Source organism: Alligator mississippiensis, chromosome 4 (genome assembly GCF_030867095.1).
Source record: "Alligator mississippiensis isolate rAllMis1 chromosome 4, rAllMis1, whole genome shotgun sequence".
Lineage (NCBI taxonomy): Eukaryota > Metazoa > Chordata > Crocodylia > Alligatoridae > Alligator > Alligator mississippiensis.
Genome location: NC_081827.1, coordinates 229,349,670 through 229,371,010, shown reverse-complemented (window position 1 = coordinate 229,371,010; position 21,341 = coordinate 229,349,670). Strand labels below are relative to the sequence as shown.

General features: G+C 42.0%; 1 protein-coding gene across 1 annotated transcript in view; it reads right to left on the bottom strand.

The window, feature by feature from the left end:
- Positions 1-5,577: 5,577 nt before the first annotated feature.
- The window catches only part of ORC4 (origin recognition complex subunit 4), a 69,035-nt gene continuing 53,271 nt past the window's right edge, over positions 5,578-21,341 (bottom strand). The window contains exons 9-14 of the mRNA XM_006277127.4: positions 20,665-20,838; positions 18,825-18,911; positions 14,482-14,590; positions 8,925-9,020; positions 8,759-8,826; positions 5,578-5,817 (exon numbers count right to left, since the gene is read on the bottom strand). Of these exons, the coding sequence (XP_006277189.1) occupies positions 5,629-5,817; positions 8,759-8,826; positions 8,925-9,020; positions 14,482-14,590; positions 18,825-18,911; positions 20,665-20,838 (723 nt within the window). The 3' untranslated portion in view covers positions 5,578-5,628. The remainder of the gene's footprint in view (positions 5,818-8,758; positions 8,827-8,924; positions 9,021-14,481; positions 14,591-18,824; positions 18,912-20,664; positions 20,839-21,341) is intronic.

The window sequence follows — 21,341 nt, the reverse complement described above, 5'->3', positions numbered from 1 at the left end:
TAGATCTGGCAACCGTGCTTTCATAACTTCAAGGCTAGACTACTGCAATGCACTCTACCTGGGGCTGCCCTTGAAAATCTTCCAGAAATTGCAGCTGGTGTGAAGTGTGCTAACCCACCTTCTGCCTTAGGGGAGTCGCCAGGAACACATAACTCCACTGTCCTGGAGGCGGCCTTGGCTCCTAAGTAAGTTTCTGGGTAAAATTCAAGGTGCTAGTTTTGACCTATAGGGCCCTAAAGTCAGCCAAGTGCAACCTGCTGCAGGTACTATCCAGTCTGCTTGGTGAAAACAGAAGGGAAGGCAGTTTCTCTTCAACTCTGGAACTGCCAGAGCCTGAGCCGGGACACCTTGCAGAAGCACTGTCAGATCTTCCTATCTGAGCAAGGGTTTAGCAAACAAATCTAGGCTGAGATGCTGCTTAGGGTTTTTCAGCTTGGCAATGATATTCTAGTTTCCTTTTAAATGGTTCTGTTCTCTTGTCATCCTGTTTTATAAGGTACTCTGACTTCTTACTGTATTGTTTGTAGTGTACTATTCTTAAGCTATCCTGATTCTTTGTTGAGGGGGGAAGCATATAAATTGAATAAATAAAGTATTTAATGCCTTTTTTTTTTCAGTCTTCACAAATAATGCCAACTACCAGATGATGAGTGCAGTTGGCAGCAAAAAAGGGAAGGAGACAAACAGTGAAGGAAAAACTAGTTTAAGGATTACTTGGAGAAGCTAGATGCTTTCAGGGCAGCAGGGCTGCCTGGGAAAGCACCCTAGGTTACTGAAAGAATTGGCTGAAGTAATTTCAGAGCCACTGGCTACCATCTTTGAGAGCTCATGCAAGTCAGGTGAGATCAGGATGACTGGAAAAGGGCATATATAGTGCCAATCTGCAAGAAGAGGAGGAAGATCCAGGGAATTATAGACCGGTCAGCCTGACGTCAGTACTTGAAAAACCATGGAGTAGGTCGTCAAGGAAACTTATTTTGAAGCACCTTGAAGAGGACAAAGTGATCAGGAGTAGCCAGTATGGGTTCACCAAGGGAAAATCATGCCTGACCAACTTGATTTTCTTCTATGGTAAGGTGATGGGGTCTGGGGTTGTGGGCAGAAAGCCACGAATTTGATATACCTTGACTTTTAACAAGGCTTTTGCACTGTCTCCCATGACATGCTCATTAACCAGCTAAAGAAATGCAGACTAGATGAAAGTCAGGTGGATGTGTAACTTGGATCATCATAGTAATCAATGGCTGACTATCAAATTGGGAGGTGATATCAAGTGGGGCTCCTCTGGGGTCAGTCCTGGGTCCTAGTATTTTTTTTAACATCTTCATTAATGAGTTGGATGATGGGATTTGCTAGCTGTTAAGTTGGGTGGAGCTGTAGACACTTTGGAGGGTAAGGCTATGGTCTGGAACAGTTTGGATAAACTGGAAAAAGTCCTGCACTTGGGACAGAATAATTGCATGCACAAATACAGACTGGGGAATGACTAGCTAGGCTACAGTATGAGAGTGGACAGGTGCTTGGCTAGGGGCTGGGCTAGATGACCTCATGAGGTCCCTTCCTGCCCTACATTCGATCCTCTGTATTGGAACCACTGAGAACATGAAACATTTGTACTCTCTGAAGCATGAATGCAACAATACAACTTGTTTGCAAGTTGTTAAATGAGCAATAACATACCTCCAGCCATGTTCGGTTTTCTTCTCATTTCTTTTAATAGCTTCATCCAGAATATTATGCTTACAAACTTAATTTCTTTTCCTACATGGTTTCAAGGAACTGCTTCCATTTTAGTTTTTGTTCTCAAGTGTACCGATCACTTCTTGGAGAAACAAGACAGCATAAGGAACGTGAAAGCATGCTTTTTCCTTTGTCCCCAGTTGAAAAGCAAAGTTATTGCAGGTTGTGGTCTATGGAAAAAATTGTTATTGAGTTAGTTCATACACTGATGAGGTTAAAGACTGATATCCTAGCACTGATCTACCATTTAGGATATGATGAAAGTATAAATAGAGAAGCCTTATCAAATATGGGGTGATCTTTTTGCTTGACCCTTCGCAAAAAAGGTTAACAGTCACCAGATGCTTAAAAGTTAAAATGAACAATTAGTAATGCAAGCCAGCTGAGGGAAAACACAGGTTGAAGGTTGTCTAGATCAATTAGATGTATTCAGGTTTTCAGTACCAGATAGATTCCCCCTAGCTAAGGCACTCACTGAACTATTAACAATTATTTGTGACCTCCTAGAGACTCCTATAGAACTGGTAAGAAGCAGAAATAGCACCAGTCTTTTAAAAAGGTGAACCTTAGGAATTCAAGTCCAGTCACTTTAATTTCAATCTGTGAAGGTAACTGGGACAGATTATTAAATCAGTTCATAAGCAAGTGGGGAAAGTGATAAATTGCTCGTGCATTTATCAAGAACAGATGACACCAATTCAATTTCCTTTTGACACTAACTAAATGGATTGGTAGGGGAGCAATAGGTGGTGTATTTTGACTGTCCCATATCATGATCCAGGTGCTGTAACAAGGATGCACAATTGTGGCTGAAACCATAGTGTAGTTTATTGTCAAATTTGGAAAGACAAAGTGAGGTCCAACCAGGGTCTGATGCAATTTTGTATTTCTCATTAATAACTATGATGGACTAAGCGTAACAAGCAATTTGCAGATGATAGCAACCTGTAGGGAGAATGTATGCACTTTGGAGGATAGGAATAGAATTGAAAATGTCAAGGTAGAGAAGTCCACCAGGCAAAATTAATAAAGAGCAAGAAGTGCTGTACAGAGAGAAATTAAATGAAAGTTGCGACCAACTAGCTCAACCACAATACTAGTCAAATGGCACAGTGAGTCAACCTGATGCTGTTGCAAAAGGCAGCAAAAGTTTGGTGATTGCAAGTTTTAGACTCACCTTGGGGTGACCTACAGCTCTACATGCTCTCTTTGGGCAATCCGCAAAAACAAATGCACAAGAAGATCCTCAAAATCACTCTTCTTAGGAAACCCAAAGGAAGCTAAGAGTTTACAGGGCTTCCTCCTCCAAGTGCCAGTCAAACTGAGACTCACCAGAGTCATCCAAGAACAAGATCTGATTGGAGCCCTGAGGATAAGCAGGACAGGAGGGAGAGGATCTGTCCCAGAGGCACACGACAAGGAGTGCTGTGTGCAAGACACCACGGTTCAGCAGTAACAAAACAAGGCTTTGGGAGTGCCTTCTCTGGTTTTAATGTTCAGGAAAGAAGTAGGCTAAGAGTCCAGAGAACAGGAATAAGAAAAGACAGAGAGGGGACACAGGTATTTCAAATCTAAAGAAGGTGAGGGTGAATTGGTCTCTGTGTTACTGGGAGTAGGATAAGAAAGGAATTATCTTTATGTGCAGTAAAAGCAGCTGTAACAACTGTAGGGGAAAAAAAGTATTTAAGCCCTGAAACGTTCTGCAGACAACTTACAAAACCTGTGTCACTGGTCGTTACAAACTGTCAGACATGGCCCACATAACCCCTTGGGGGGGTCTTCCAGCCTTACATTTTTATAGACACAGCCAGATGAACAAGTTACTCTGAGGTAATTAGACTACTTCACAGTAACTACCTATCAGTATAGGCTTAATCTGAAGGTAAACTACAGTGGTTTCAAGAGGTCAAGAATAAGCACAGTGCTAGTTGCTGAGTACCTGATATTCTGCCCTCCCTTACTTTGTGGGAAATTTGGCCATGTGCCTGTACCTAGTACCTTCAGTCCAAAATTATCGTTGAGATGGAATGAGAAAGATGAAGTCAAGTATTACCAGTCCACCTCCTAAACTGGATCTTTTATAAGTAACTGCCCCTTATTCTGTTAACATTTCATTAGTTAAAACAAAAAAAATGCAGGAAATCAAAGGCAAAGATTGCTTGGCAGTATTACGAGCTTCAGGCTCTTTCCCAAACCTTTCTCTGACTGGATTGCTCGCTGCGGTGACCTTCCATCTAGGAGCAGCAAAAGTTCCACAGGCCAAACCGGCTTTCCTTCTGAAGGCTGAACAACAGCTCTACCTTCAACAGCAGAAGATTGGTAATCAACCCATGTTCCAAGACAAAAATCTATCATAATTTTAGCACTTCCTTAAGAGTAGCAATGATGCTTCAATAAAGAACAAAAGGAATGCAAATATATTATAACATTAAAAAAAGGAAAAAGGCAGATATGTATTCTTCCCGCATTGTCTCTGGTCTGAAGATGTCCTCTGCATAGAAAATTAAAGTCCAGAAGCATGCTATTATGATGAATGCATCATGAATATTGCTAGGTCTTTTTGCTTCATGTACCTCTGAAAACGTTATTTTCAAGTGGCTTTAAAAGATGATCACTAATCTGCTATTGAGGAAGTCTTCCATGTATTAATTTGTAATTTAGAGGTCTGCTTTATTTATAGCATGCCAGTCTTAAATTTTAATAAACCTGCTATAGAAGGACTCTGTTCTCTTCATTTGACCAGACTATATTCCACTTTCTTCCACACACTGTATATAGAGGTGACTATAAGTAGGTGTATCCAGTAGGCGTGTATAAAGACATGTCTTTTCACTAGCAATACTTGAAATCCGGAAGAGCCATGTTGGTTGGAGGGGTCGAAAGCAGTTGGCTGTTACTTGAATGGACAACTGAAGAGACTTTTCTGAAGTTTTGGCTTGTGCATCTCCCATCTGCATGAGTATGGGCAGACACGTTTGTAAGGGGTTCTGACGTTTGCTTCTATAATGGTACACATCAAGTGGAGTGAAACCATTGTAGATCTAACTCCATTTTGCTTGGTCTTAGAAGTGAGCTCAACTGCTGTAACTTTTGACAGAAATACACACCAGTACCAGTTGGAAGATCTTATACCGGTATAACTGACATTTGTCCTCAGCTTGCGATATACATACCTTGCAAACCCTTGCAACTTGTGTTGATTCCAGGTTGTGCCATGTGCAACAGTACCAGCTTTAAAAAGCTTTCGCTTTCACAAAGATTCAATTTGACAGTTTTTCCAAAATTAAAGAACCACATGAAAAATACTGATGTTTCAGGAGGCACTAGAAGTGAAATGCAGCACAGCTGTTTTGGGGTGTAATTCAACAAATTAGGGAAAAGGGCTATGGTCTGAGGGGACTTTACTCTTTAGTTCAGTTTAGTCAAGATACTTTCAGTTGTCAGCTGGAAAGAAAAAGAAAACCCATTCTTAGCCCCTCCATTACCTGGGCTCCTTATCAAACTGTCCTTTTTTTTGGAACACAAATATAGCAGTAACAAAAATATGAACTCTTAGTCATGGAAGCAAGGTTATCTAGGGTATATTTTTTGAACTACACTTTACCTAAATTACAGAATGCAACTACTGTCTAGCATCTGAACTCAACATTTATTTCTGGTCAATCTAACTAGAGCCCTTCAGAGTTTGGGGTTTTTTTTTTTTCTGAACTACTTAGCAAGGCAATTACTTTTAACTTCTGAAAGTGATTTCTCATATTGACTTGACATTCTAGAGGAAATAATGTAGTGTTTTTGAGAGACAGCAAGTGTGAAAATAAGTTTCCATGAACCTCAGAGTCAAGTATACAGAATATTGAGAACTTGGATTTATTAAACTTTAAATAAAGTTCACAGCCAACTCAGTGATGATGTTGCCCACTGTTTAACATCAGTTGGGCAGTTTGGGTACACCTGCAAAGCATCCATGATTTGATTATTGTCCAACAAGAGTTTCATCAGTAGGTATTCTCGCTGGGCACGCACAGATGGTCCTTCTAGTGGTTTTATTAACTCTAGTTGTAGTAAATGTTCAAAAGCCTAAACACAAAAACCAAGATGTACAAAGTGAGATTACAATGAAAGTCAATGTGTTCCAAACCACATTCTGCATTTTGAAAAGTCCATGTATAGTTTTATCCCCAATGCCAAAATCTGAAGTATAGCATACATTTTTAATCAGTCACCTTGCTCACAATGGAGAGAAATGTTCATCTCTCTCAAGCGTATTATTTATTAATATGGGGGGAGAAAGCAAAACCAGAACAAGTCAGGTGGTTATGTACACTGTTTTACCACTTCCAAAAGTTCATAAATCTGACCAGAGGAAGCAAGCCTTTAAATACCAAGATACTTTTGAAAAAGAAAACCCACAAAAGACCTATTAAATCAAAAGTACTTTTTCATAAGATGAACAAGATACATTGAGTTAACCCAACTGTCAGACCTTCCTATGGAATTCTCACAGATGAAAAAAAACAGCTCTAACTTGAACACCTCATTCAGTCTAAAGAACAAATTACAAAACTTGTGGAGTTAGGAATTTACTGGCGATTTCTATTCAACTTTAGAGGCAAAATTGGAATGCTTTTCAAAAGACATAAGCTGTCTGTCTCTGGGAGCCATGTTACACATTCAAATTAAAGTTGGATGGAAAAGAGCTCTAAAGTTGTTACACATGCTCAAGCACTAACTTTATAGTTGGCTGGCCTTTTTTATAGCTGCACAGTCACTTTTAGGGTGTGATAATTACTTTGCACTTATGGCCAGTCTCTTTTGCATGTGCGGCTAGTTTAAATTTAATGCACGATTAACCACTTAGTCATATGTTATAAATAGCAGGGGCCTGGTACTTGAACTTTGATGCTATTAATTTTACATTATGAAAAATTAGAAGACAAAGCTAGAACAAAGACCATCACCACCAGCCAGAGTATGATGTACCTTATTTAGTAAGATAAATGATAAGATACCAGAAATTTAAGGGCCATTGTCTCATTACATTTTATGCCTATTTACATTAATGCCTACATTAAAGGCAAGCACAAATTCTACCCTTTTGCACCTTTAGATCGTTAAAGCCCTTGCTACATATTACATATATTACACAATTAACTGTGCAATAAATCTAGATCAGTCACAAGTGCAAAGTAATTATCACACACAAAAATGATTATCCAGCTTTAAAAAGAGCTATGAAGTTAGTGCTTGAAAATGTATAACAACGCTACAGTTAGTTTCTGTCCAGCTTTAATTTGAACATGTAGCAAAAGGCCTTAAGTGTTCATAGGATCATGGAAGCGATCTCACAAGGGTCATCCAATTCAGCCCCCTGCTCAAAGCAGGATTGTCCCTGACTGTCCAACCTGCTCTTGAAAGTTTCCAGGGATGGAGATTCCACAACTCCAGGTTGCCTGTCCCAATGCTTGACCTCTCATAGTCAAAAAGTTCCTCCTAATCTCCAACATAAATTACCTTTGCTGCAGCTTCAAGACATTGCTCATAGTCCTATCCCCTAAAGCCACAGAGAAAAAGTCTATTTCGATCCTCTCTGTAATTGCCGTTCCGATATTTGAAGGCTATTCTTGAATTCCCCTCAGTCTTCTCTTCTCCAGCCTAAACAAACCTAGCTCTTTCAGCCTTTCCTCATAAATCTTGCTTCCCAGGCTGTGGCCATTTTTATCACTCTGCATTGGTCTCTCTCCAAACTGTCCACTCCCCTCTTGACATGTCGGGCCCAAAACTTATACTAGGAGAGGCCTCATCAGTGCTGAAGAATCACTTCCTTTGATTTGCAAGTGGCCTTCCTGCTGATAAGGTCCAGTGTAGCTGGTTAGCTTAAATTTAATTCTGCATTCTCTGCCTTGTTACAATTACAGGCTAGTTATTGCAATTGAAAGTTAATACAGTTATGATCCAGAATAAGCATTCAGGACATGCATGTGGGGATAGTTTTATTTCCTTTCCCCACAAGAGCAAGAAAGGTGCAGGTCATCCAAATAAAAGTTGATTTGACAGAGATAATTTTTTGCTGTTTATCCTCTCACTCGCACGGTATGCATCTTAGAAGTTTGACTTATTTGTTCCGTTTTCTTCCTATCCCCCAGACAGCTGGGTTCCATAGTCAGAGACTACTAAGACACATTTAAAAGATAAAAGGAAAAAAAACTACATGCAATTCTAAAATCGTCCATCATGGACAGAAACATGTGTGTGTGTGTGTGTGTGCGCGCGCGCGCACACACACACACTTTATCCCTTTGAAACTGGAAAATTTGCACTGACTGAAAAATGTCTTTTTTTTCGAAGGAATATCGTCATAAGCCTGAGTTTATTTATGGCTGCTTCTCAGTGGACTGGTTTAGGTGTGTCCATACTTACAACCAGTTTGACCCCTCATGGAATTCAGAAGTCAGCACAGTACTGTCTGGATTTGCTTTGAATTAATCCATTTTGCTATATTACGTAAAGATGAGCAAAGGGACCAGGAACTGGCTGAGAGGATAAAAGCCAAAAGAGCACTAGTCCAGCCAGAAGGCCAAAAAGGGATATGCTGGCAGCACAACTGGTTGTTGTGGGGTTCAACTAAGACCCACTCTTCTTAACTCTGTTTCATTCTGCAGCATGCAACATGTGTGCATTTATTTTATATAAGATAGTATTATATAAGAGCGCGTATATTATTAGGTGACAAGTACCTATAACATCCAGCAGAGGGCAGTACAGTACTGTGCAATGTAAATGGCTACAGGGACCAAAAAAGTAAGAAAAATGGCAAAGTTTGATCATTACAACTTTTGGATCTTTTCATTCATTAGGTAACATTCACTCGCTTTGTATTTGGGTTGTGTGAGGCTCCTAAGCATCAAGAGAACAGATGATGTGCTAGTACACACAGTTGAATGCTTACCTAGAATTGCAATATAGAATGCAATATAGAATAGTTTACATATGCAAGAAACAGGTTACAAAGAGACTTTACCTTCATGACAACAGGTTTCTCAAAGTTGTACACAGAGTGCGCCTTCCTTTGTACAAACTTCTGAAATTCTGTTCCAAATAAAAAAAACCCATTGTTTATTGTTAAAAGACAACTGATTGCTGCAATTTTATTTAAAAAACCCAAACAAACACCCCCACACACTCACCGTTATACACCATCTGAAAGTTAAAGGGTTCTCCTTCATAAACATCATTTAGGTGTTTCATAGCTATAATTAAGCAGATTTCCAGCACAGACAAACCTACATGAAGAGGTGAAGAAAACAATAGTTTCATGCATGTTAACATTAAAAATCCAAGTATTTTATATACCACATTAAGATTGTTTAAACCCCCCCCTCCCCCCCATCAATGCAGAAGACTGCTGATTCAGGATTTGGTTTTTTTAGTTGTTACACACTTTGTTCTAAAGACCTTTTTCAGCAGAAGTGCAGCTAACAGGTACCTTCCACTGCAGGCTTTGCTTACAGCCGTCACTGAATGAAGCACTCACTGGCCATGCTCTTTAGCAACACATTTTCCAGCAGAGGCTGAATAAGAGTTGCTTGAGACTGTTTTTATATTTTGGTTTAAATTAAACGTAGATAGCTAGCCTCATAAGACTCTTGGGGAAGTGAGAGGAGATCGTCATTTTTTTTTCTTTCTGGCATTAAGACCATCTGTATATTATTTAAATATGTTAAAGATTTTTCCGTTCTCCATGAGAGAGTCCTTTTGAAAGACTAAGACAAATCAGGTGGTTATGTACACTGCTTTACCACTTCCAAAAGCTCATAAGTTTAAACAGAGAAAGCAAGTCTTTAGATACCAAGATGCATTTGAAAAAGAAAGAAAAACGCACAAAAGCTATAAAATCAAACAAAAGCCATGGAACCTTATAGTCATTAAGATGCTGACTCTTACGACAAGTTTGTCCCTACATAAAATTAAAAGTAATTTCTTTATCTTTACCAATTAAAGTTAATTGCGCTCACTCAAATGACATCATCAGGAATAACTACAATTGTGCGTACCTCATCCACCTTAGTTATCCAATTATCAGTGATATCAAACAGCGAAGTCCTCCCCCTTCCTCCCCCTCCCAGAACTGTAGGTATCCATGATTCCCAATGGTGCTTTAAACTGCACTACAAAGTGAGGCAGGTCAGTGCGAGCAGCTCAAGTATGCTATCACTTCAGGAAGCTGAATTCTCCTGTATATGAAATGAAACCTTATTTGCAAGAATCATTAAAAATCAAACCTGACTGGAATAATCGAAGACCTGACCACAAAATAAGTTTTGTCACTGTCCACAACGAGTGTTGGGGGGGGGGGGGGGGGGAGGGGGGGAGAACTACTGATGTTGAACATTTGGAAGCATATTTAGATCCAAACCACCCACGCTTCGGAAACAAATTAGTGGAAGACACCCTACCCTCTTCAACTTAAAGGGGCAGAAATCAATTTCCATTCAGATTTCTTCTTTAACCAAATGTACTGACTGCTTTACCTGGATAAACACTCAACCACCTTGTTCACGTAAGTCCCAGTTTTGTTTAGTTATCAAATATCTACCAGGTTGTCTAGTTCTGATGAGAACCTGAACTCAGAATCAATATGATAGCACTGCACCCCAAAACATCTACCCTAGTGGCCTCAAACACATTGAATATAAGGGTGATAAAACAGAGTCTTGAAGAAAACCAAGGGAGATGGCTCACCTGCCTCCAGGACTACCACCTACAACAGAGCTGTCCAACTGGTGGCCCCCAGGGGCTAAATTGTAGCCCCCAGGCTCCTGCCTGGCTGCTGTTCCCCCCACTGCTCCGGCTGCAGCAGCAGCCGGGGTCTCTAGGCTCCCCCTCTCCAGCTTCCCTGGCCTGCCACTGCCCTAGGAGCAAGGCCATACATCATGGCACAGTTGGCAATGAACCCCACAGCCCAGGATGCCCAAGTGGCATGATGCAACAGGGAAGCTGGGCCTGTAGTACAGTGGGGAGGTGCAGGGAGCAGCAGCAGGGGAGGTGCGTGCAGTGCTGCAATGGGAGTGCTCAGATGCACAATGCAACAGTGGGGAGGGCATGGAGCCAATGGCCCCTGGGCCACTTAGCCTGACTTACGATAAACAAAACAAGATTGATTACAGAGGGTGGAAAACAAAAACCCATTCACTTCTTAGCCTTTGGCAGAAAAAGGTACATTTTTCATTTTTATACCTAGAAAACTTTAGTCTCTTGTCCTCTAATTCAGACATATTTCATTAGCTCTAAAATCCCACATAAATTTTTGTAGTTGACATGCAACAAGAGCAGAAAGCAAACAAAATTCTAGTATGGAAGTAACTGACACCTATACTGATCAATCAAGATAAGCAGCCCTTCACTGCTTTGCTAGTAACAAAGACGACTTAAATACCTTAGGCTCTAGTTCCAAATTCAAGATTTAGATAACTCAAACCTCCTGCCTCCTATAACTCCAGCAAATAAATGTGCCCAAAATAAGATACCTAGTGCCTAAAGCCCACTCAGATCTTATTAGTGTTACAAACCAAAGTATTTGAGTCAAGCCTGTGCCTTATCGGCAGGGATCCCCGTTTCCCAGCTGGAGTGCCCAACCAGCTGCAAACCTCCCTATTCCCTCAGCCAGCTTGGACACCTCCTGGCTGAGCACTCCGGCTGTGAGGGGGGCGGGTTGCAGCTGGCCAGGAGTAGTGGGGGTTTGCAGCAGGCCAAGCATTCTGGCCAGGAGTGAGCAGGCTGCAAACCCTCTCCTGGCCAGAGTGCCTGGCTGGGGAGTACCCAAGCTGGCTGGGGGCTGAGGGAGCAGGGAGGTTTGCAGGTGGACAGGCACTCCAGTTTGCAGCTGGCCGGGAGCAGCGGAGGTTTACAGCCAGTCAAGCACTCTGGCCGGGGAGTGGGGAGGCTGCAAAACCCCTCCTGGCCAGAGTGCCCAGCTGGCTGCAAACCTCACTGCTCCCTCAGCCAGCTTCCCTTCCCAGCCTTGCCCAGCAACCCCCAAGCCCCACTTACCTCCAGCAAGAAGAGTCAGCCTAATGCAGTCTCTAGTAAGTGCAAGGGTTGGGTGGCCCACCCTTCCCCCTTTCCCTTCCCCTCCAGGCAGGGTTGAGGGTTTCCCACCCCTTTTGCAAACAGCTCTTGTAGGCTGGAACTCCCCCGCTGCCACTTCTGAGCCTGCGTGGGTGAGTCTGGAGCAGGCATAGGGTGCATGGGGTTGGAACTATGCAGCACAAGTCCCCACTGGTACTGCAGGTCTGGGGCCAGCGGCAGTGGCATTTGGAAGGAACCGCTGCCACCTGGGCTGCCTAGAAAGGCAGTCCAGCCACAAAGCCTCTCCAGCCCCACTGCGTGCCAAGTGGGCAGCAGGATGTGCCATAGGTGGGCGGTGTGGAGCAGGGACAGGGCAGGCTGGGTCGGGGCTGTGCCCAGGTTCCAGCTGATCTGCTGTGGTGGGGGGGTGAATCTGGGGTGGGCTGGGGCTGCATGCTCTTGGCAGTGGCAGGGAGGAGCCACGATGCATGGGCTCCAGGCTGTTGTGGGGCAAGAAGGGTCCCATGTATACCCCATCATACCCACAAACACTCCCCTGCAAACCCCACAACCATGCCCACCCCCACACACAATCACACATCCCACAAACACCACACCCAGACACACCCTCCCCCCCCACCCCACACACGCTCCTCCACACACAACCATGCACCTCTGGGGGGAGCCCCACTGCTACACACACACACCTACATACCCCCACATCCCCACACTCCCCCACAAACCGAACCACCTACATCCAAAAGGAGCACTTCTGAGTAGGGCTGAGCAAAATGTTGGCAGCCGTTTCATTTTGGAGTCATTTGGGTCTGTTTCAGCGCCCAAAACACTGAATCTGAATCAAAATGGAAGGCTCCGAAACAGCTCTGTAATGAATCGGAATGCTCCAAAACATTTTGGAAATGTTTTGGAGAATTTTAGAGTTTCGGAGCTAGGCTTGCAGGGAAACCAAAGCTAAGAGGAAGGGGAAGGGAGGGGGAAGGAAGGACTGCTTTGATATTGACATCTAGCTCCTGGTTCAATTCCCCAGCTTTCTTATTACTTCCCCAGCTCTTCCTGCGGGGTGTGGGCCCCTGATCTGCACATGGGGTTTCAGCAGGTTGCCACTGCAGGCTGGGGCCAGTGGCAGCTGCTCAATGCAGTCCATGCTGAGCACCAGGAAGACTGCAGTGCTGCCACTGGCCCCAGCCTGCAGTGGCAGTCTGCTGAAACCTGGCGCACAGATGCAGGGGCCCACCTCCCCCCGGGGAAGAGCTGGGGAATCAAACTGGAGGCTGGGGGATCTCTGCTGTGTGACCTGGCTTCCTCAGGGAGCAGAGATTAGCGCCAAGGTCCCCTCTCCGCTACTGTCTGCCCTGTTTAGCCCCACATCTCTGCTCCCTGTGAAGCCAAGCCATGCACGGCAGGCAGTGGAGGTGAGGAGACCCCTGGTGCAGCTCTCTGCAGAGCAGAGTCGCATGGCAGGGACCAGCAGGCTTGCTCACCACACTCTACACTGCTTCCCTACCCCAGGACTCAGCGTGACAAGGATCAGAGATCCATGCAGGGGTCTCCTTGCCTGCAGAGGTCAGTGGCCCTTCCCCTCCCCCTGATGAGCCACACATGGCCACATCCTGCTCTCCGCTGGGGCCCCAAGCCCCCAGCCCCGCCTGGCTGGATAGGGCTGTATGAAGCTTCCCTTGCAGCCCATTTGAAACAGATTTGGAGGAGATTCAGTGGAGCTGAATCTCCAAAACAAAACAGGGCAGTGATCTAAAACACTGAAATGAATCACTGTCCTCCGAAACAGCCAAATCTGAAACTGAATCAAAAACACAGCTGTTTCGCATAGCCCTACTTCTGAGGGCAAGGGGAGGTACTTCCGGTGGCAAAGTTCAGGGGTGAGGGCTGGGACTTCCAGTCCCAAGATGGTAACCAAGGGGCAGAGTACCTGTTAAGGGGTGGGGCTACCCTCGTGGCCCTCGACAGCTCACTAAAACTCGTTAAGCAGCCTTCCACCTGAAATACTTGCCTGCCCCATGCTAGTGTTCCCTTGCCTGCCATTGCAACCTCTGCTTGCAGTCACCACCAAATTAGGAAGTCCAAACTCTCATTTGCCAAGCTTTCTGGGAGTGCATTTTTCAGTGCAGGCTGAATTAGGGGGGTGAGAATCGAACACAGCCTTTTGCACAGAGCAGAGATGGCAGAATGGGATTGACGGCCCATAGCAGTAGCTAGATAGGAAGCTGTAGCTCCTTTTAATAAAAGGTCAATGACCCCTGGTATAAGGCACTCGCTGAAGGAGGAGGAAGTCCTGATTTCCACAAATACTTGTATAGTTTTATCTACCTACATTATGTTCTGGCACCTAACTGTCCCTTTGCACTGAATGGGGAGGCCACATGCCTAGCATAGGGCTGTGGATTCTATTAGGTGCTGCAATATGCAGTGTTGTGGCATCCAAGTTCTTCTGTAACTCTAGTTCTTGGGAGCAAAACAGATGTTCCCGCTTTTGTTCAGAACAGTGGTAGGACACTGCAAAATAAAAATGTTTTTCCTTTACCTGTACTTGTGCTGGGAGAAAGAAAAGAACCTCACAGGCAATCAGTCTGGCACTCACAGAGAACTCACGTTCACTATAAATATATATACAATATGAAGAGATGGTGGAATTTTTACCATGCACAATGTTAGCTTTTGAATCCATTCTACACATCTTGCTTGCTTCCAAAAGGTCTGATGCAGTAATAAGGGGGTGAGAGACAGTTCTGCCACATAAAGAAAGCATCTGAAAAGAAAGGAAAAAGTATTTCTGCTATATAACTGATGATTTAGTCTGTATTTGGACATTCATATTTGAAAGGGTATGCGCTTGATAAATACATTAGAGACATCCATGAATAAAACTGGCGTGTGTACGCATGCGCATTTGCACACACATGTATTAGAAACTCTGCAGTACAAAAGGTTTACTAAAAAACTACTACTAGAGAGACAGTCTATCAATACAACTCATAAAACAGGCCAAGCTTCAATTATTAGTTCTGATGACAAGTCTACAGAGAAATCTTACATCTAGTAAACAGACAGCATAATGTAGCGCCTGGCCAAAATATAGATTCCAAATACAAAATGACAATCAGACAGCAATGGCTCGAAAAATGATTCGAAGCATTCTGAAAGGCTGTATCAAATTTCAATTGAGAACTGGCTTTTAAGCACTCCTTATAAATGAATTAGCTTCAGTTTGACATTCCAGGGACTAGTCTACTAAAAGTTACTTATGTGCAACATTTTAATGGGAGTCTTCTATGTAAAGGTGCAATTCCTTCAATTAACTTACAAAACGTAAGGAGTTAGCTGAAGCAAACTGTAATCAAAACTCCCAACCGCCACATGACTGTCATGCAAGATACAAAATGATATTTAATAGGGAGAACCCAGCTGAAACTGTTAGAAAACAACATTAACTTTGCAGTGGATACAACATCAAATATCTGCGATTTAGTTGCAAGACCCTTCAGTTGCCAATCATAGAAAATTAACTTCCAATGACGTTTTAGCCTATGAAAATGTAGTGTGTATAGAAATGTATTAGCTTCACACCAGATTGGCATGCTAGGGCATCACTCTTGATTTTGAATGACAGCTGATATAGTGGACTAAAAAAGTTTAGGTTTTATACAAAAACTACAAATTAAATACTTAACATTTATATTCATATTTTATTATTTTTACTGCTTAGGCAATGTTATTCTTCAATAAAAGGAAACTAAAAAACTGATATACCATTTAATTTTCTAAACCCTCATAATTTGGGGCACAAGGCAGCAAAAGAGAAACTATATGTTACTTCTTAAATAGAAAAAAATTGTTTGTGACTTTCTGGCTTGTTTGAGACCACTGGTAATTTCCAACCCACGCAGGATTAATTGGTTTTTCTGGCATCCATTAACTTAAAGTGCTTTACTGTAATTTAAGTGACCAGACCATCATGGTCTAAGTATTACTCACTGGCAACATTTCTTCTCTTCCACCTACCTGTTAAGAATTATACTCGGTGTCAGGAAGAAGAGGTAAAGGAACTGGATGCTGTCTAAGACAGGGGTATCAAACTCAGACCACACAGGGTGGTTTGGGCCCACAGACAGGCCCTGCACACTGCATAAAGTGTGCCTTGGACTGGCCCTGCCAGACCAGTTCTGCATGTGGTATGCAGGGCCAGTTCAGGCTACATATGCAGCATGTGGGTCCAATGAGACGCACAGGCAGCACTGTGGGCCAGATGAGAAGGTTGTGCATGCTGAATCAGACTCATCTTTGATACCCTTGATCTCAGGTCATGGTTCTGAACCTCTTTAGACTCAGGTCACACATTGGGTGTTTTTTTACTATGAAGGAGCAGTTTTTAATAATGGATTCCTAACTGAAGTCTCTGGGTTTACCTTGTGAATCACATTTGCACACTTAACATTGTGTGGCACCCCAAGACATCCTTAAAAGTACCTCAAGGCACCCAATGTGCGCTGGCACCCTGGTTGAAAATCACTGATCTAGGTTCAGAGACAAGATTTTGTCCCTTTCTTGCCAGCTGAAGGACACTTCCATGGGGGAATCAGAACGAGAAACCAGCAAGTCTTCACAACTGACAGGCTCAGCGTAGAATGGAAAACGTGTAGAACAGTGAGAGGACTACAACATTCAGTTGCAACTTTTAGTGACTTTTTTTTGTCGTAAGCCACTCTCCTCCCCCATCTTAATTTAGTGAAAAGTACATCTACAGAGGACCACTTACCTTAAGTGAAGCTTACAGCAGTGAACGGCTGAACTCCAATTCCACCATTTATTTACAAATGCATGCAGACACAGAGAGATGACTGCCTTGTAGCTAGTGAAAACCACATACCCTCTACACTAATGGAGGCCAACCTTTTTGGCAGGCATGCCAGAAATCAGCACCTCACTGTCCCCAAGTACCACCCTGATCTCTCTGCCCTGCTTTCTTGCATCACCCATGCTGTAGGTTTGCCACCCCTGCTCTACACCACTAAGATGGTTGTGAGTCTGTCTTTACTAACAAACTGTAGAATGGTCAGATTTAGCCGCCTAGTTTCTAGCCAATTAAAGAAAGTGTTCTGCACACCTATTTACCAGTAGATTTGCTTCTGTTACAATACTATACTTGTTCAAGTTTTCTGGATCACTGAGTTTGGGCAGAACAATCTGACCACATTGTCAAAATGTGGTAAGTGAGCTTTCACTAAAAGAAGAACAAGGGGTGAAAGATTAGAAGTGTTCCTATTCCCTTATTTTAGCAAGGGAGAAGGATTAGAGGAGGCTAACAAATACTAACACGGCTTCTCAACACTCTTGAGAATAGAAAATACTGCTGGATGATAGTCCTGTTTAAGGAGGGCCTGGGGATTTTGGTAAATCACAGACTTAAGAGTCAACAATATGATGTAATCTCCAAAAAACCAACAGAATTTTGGGCTGCATTCACAGGGGAATAGTAAGACAGACATCAGGTGATAGTGCCACTACTTGACTCTAATTAGATCTCACCTAGAGTTCTGCAAGTAGTTCTGGGCTCTGCATTTGTTGTAGAGCAGTGGTTCATAATTGGGATGCTGCAGCATCTTGGGGTACTATCAGACCCTTTCTGGGGTGCTACAGGGTGCCACACTATCAGCACTATTACATGTGCAAACATCTACACATGCAATAATACATAAGATCAACACAGAGATTTAAAATAGGAATCCATAATGTCAGAAAACATTTTGGTATTTTTAAGTTCTCTGCAACAAAAGAATTGCTCTATTATATTTCCAAAGTCAAAAAATAAGTGAAAACTAAAAGCTGGCATTTTCCAAGGTGTGCCTTGAATCTAAACAACAGGCTACCTAAAAAGGATGAGAACCACTGTTGGAGAGAACAAGGATCCAGACAAGAGCAAAGATGAAGGGGGTGAAATGGTAGACACAGGAGGAAAAGGCTGAAACATTTTCTCCATGTCTAGCATGGAGAAAAGAAGATTTGGGGTGACAGCAGTTTCACAGACTGCCAGGAGATGACAGAACATGAAGCAGCAGGTTTGAACTACAGCAAAACAGATCTAGATTTAGTTTCAGGGGAGAAAAATGTGCTTCCTAACTTTCAGAACAGTGGGACAATGGAACAAGCTGCCCCATGATGGACATACTAATGTCTTCCAGTTGGAGGATAGGCAAGTATGGAAAGTCTGGGATGATTTAGGAACAGTACATCTTGCACTGATACAGAAGTTGGACTAGACAGCCTTTTACTTTCCTTAAAACCTGATAATGTGAGTAAGATTTCTGAGAATCAAAGCTAGGTATAAATTCTAAGATCAATAAATATCCTAGAAAGTGTGTGTACACTTGCATATGAAGTGCAAAACATAACAAGGCACTCACATATAATGAGAATATCCACTTACTCCGTAACAGCTCAGTGTAGACAAGCCTTAAATCTTTGTATACAAAGGAAGGGGGAAAAAAAAAGCATAGGAGGCAGCAAGCAGGAGGAGAGAAAGGTTGTGCTGTTACTTATTGATTTATAAAACCAAAGCACATACATGTCGTCTGGAAAGGGAGGAAGAACTCAAAGGGCAGTTGGTTGCAAGCTTTGAGAGGAAGCAGAGTTATGCAAGAAATTAATCTTTTTGGACAAGATGACAGAATAAAGGAGTTTATAGGGAAAGCAGTTAAGTGTTCAGCAATAATAAGATGTAAAAAGCAAAGAGTCGACACAGAATATCAAGTGGAAAGTAGCACCTCAAAATGTTTTAGTTTCCTATTCCAATGAGTGTTTTTTGTTCTATAGATGCATACACTACCTGAGCAAAACAAAGATGTGTAACAAAAACAGCAGTATCAAAAACCTACCAATTAAAAAAGCAGTTCAACCATAGCTTAACACACAATAAAACGTAAGCGCACTTACAGGCTACTGTATGAATATGAAATAAAAATCTAAGAGATTATGTTAATACGTACCAAGAGCATGTGAAGTGATCGCAGGTCTTTGCTATGGTGGAAGTGATTTTGCAAAACATCTTGCACTGTTTTGTCTTCTGAAAGATGCTAAAAATGGAGTTTGAGATGCATTTGAGCTAGCTGATAAGATTAGCACACAAGTTTTTGTTCATCTGGGAATTTTTCAGTTAGGTAATTTTTATGTTCAAGAGTAGTCACTGAGTTTTCCCCCTGTCCCCCAGTTTTTCAAGGGGTGGTTCTTGTCACACTCCATATACCTGCATGAGTAGTATTTTGGGAAAAAAGTGAGGTGGTTGTATGTCATTATACTACACAGTAGGATACAAAATCCTGGCCATTATTTCTTAACTAGTTCCCTTCTAATCCAGAGATACTAAATTAACATATTTAGATTAAACACTTGAGATTATCTCAGAACTGTAGTTTTTTTTCCTGAGAAGCCTATAAAAAGATACATAAATCTGTATTTATCTGGCTTTGTTATTTAGTAAAATAGCTTAAAATTGCCTAATAAAAGATATCAGTTATATAACAGTAAAGATTAACTACTCACTAAGGAAGTAAAGTTTGCTGTTTGTGATGCTTCCCTCCATTGCACATTACTTAGGACTTTTGGTTTTCTGCTCCAGTAATTAAGTCTTTCAAAAAGATAGGGATTATCATCTCTTCAGTTAAGAATGCCACTACTCAGTTACGAATAGAGTACTTCCACAGTATTGAGGTTCTTTATACAGTTAAATCTTCCACACTCCAACTCCCTCTTTGGTGCTCAGAGATCAGATTTCAGTTTTTCTGTCACTATTATAGTTAATCTCAAAACAGCCTCAGCCTCAGTCCGTAGCAGCTATAACCCTAAAATAAAAATTTAACCAACGTTTAAATTGCCATGGCTACTTCAGATACCACCCTGGTACAATTTTGATGTTACTGACCAAAGGTGTCCAACTCATCTTGTCCTGTGTGGGGCAAGTGGCATGGGGACAGTCTGCAGGTAGCAGCATTAACTGCCATGGATCCTGGAGCTGCAGCAATCTTGCAGATCCAAATGATATGGCTCAGGGCTCCACATCTCACCCAGGGGATTCTGCACAAGTCCAGAAATTTGTTGCCAGGATGAACAGCTACAGTATTAATTGCCACAGCTCCAGGAGTACAACTTGGGCAGAGTGAACTGGTTAAGAAGCAGCTGCTCACAATCAGAAGTTGTTGTTGCTCCTGTTGCCTGGTGTGTCCCTGCACTGCTGACACCAGCTTTTCAAAACCTAGCTATATCTTTAAAAAGTACAAGGTAATTTAAAAGTGTACTAAAGAAGCCTAAAGTGTTTAGTTAAAAAAAAAAAAATGCACACCGATTAATTTCCTCTACCACTGAAATGCAACCATTTAGAAATTACACCAGCATGAAGAAAAGTAATAAGAACCTCTTTCCTCCATCAAAAAAACAAATCTAAAAATCTGCTCAGCAATATCACATGGCACTTGATTCACCAGATACTGCCCTTCATATGGAAGGTAGATGGTTACTATTACTATTAAAGTTTTAATTGTATTAACACTTCAAAGAAGAAAGCTAACACATGTTTTGCAGCAAATTCCTCTCATGTGCAGGAAAGACCTTTATTAGGAAATGTTGAAAATTATGGTTAATTACATGTTTTTGTAGAGTTGGAAGGCAAAATAGGACCCTGGGCACAGTAGCTACATGGTTACCTAGTTGGTGTATGTTAGTGCAATCTAAGACATGCAGTTAGTCATGCAGCCTACAACAACTCTGCACATTTATGTATTAAACTTATGATTTCAAACTTCTCATTATTATATATCTTTTGTTTCAAGTTACCTGAACATTCTTATTCCATTTCTGAGTGAAAGACTTGTCTGGAAATTCTGCAGGTAGAGATAATTGTTCTTTAAATATTTTAAGGTATTGTTTAAAATCGAATGAGTTCATCAAGTATATCTGACGGTGGGAGAACCTTGACTTCACTCTCTTTTCCAGGAGCTCCAGAATATCCTTGTTAGAAAGAAAAGGACCTCTTTTATTACAGCTTTTTATCTAAGCTAAAAGAAATACAAGATACAAACAAAGCACACATAGGGAAAATACTTTAAAGTTGGGATTTATTATTCTCAGGGTTATAACAAAGAGTTTCCTTTTTAAAATAAATTGACAGTATCCTTCAAATGCCTAACCCCAAGCAATCCATGTACTATAGTACACATCACACAGTAATTAGTTGCTAGGATACTCGTTTTCCCCCATAGATTATGTAAATATTTCAATTGCTTTGGTTTATATTCAAGGAGTTTCAGCCACTTTATCAAGGTTCTAGACAACTTGTCTCTTTAGTAGACATGTGTAGGTTGGTAGCTGTCATTTCACATGCCTTTTGCCAGGCTAGAGAGATCCTGCGTCAAAAATCTCAAGATTCAATATTTCTCTTCTGAAGATAATGGTGGTTGTTTGCTCCAGGAGAATTCTTAAGCTGTTTTTGAGCAAGAATAATCATGTCTTGC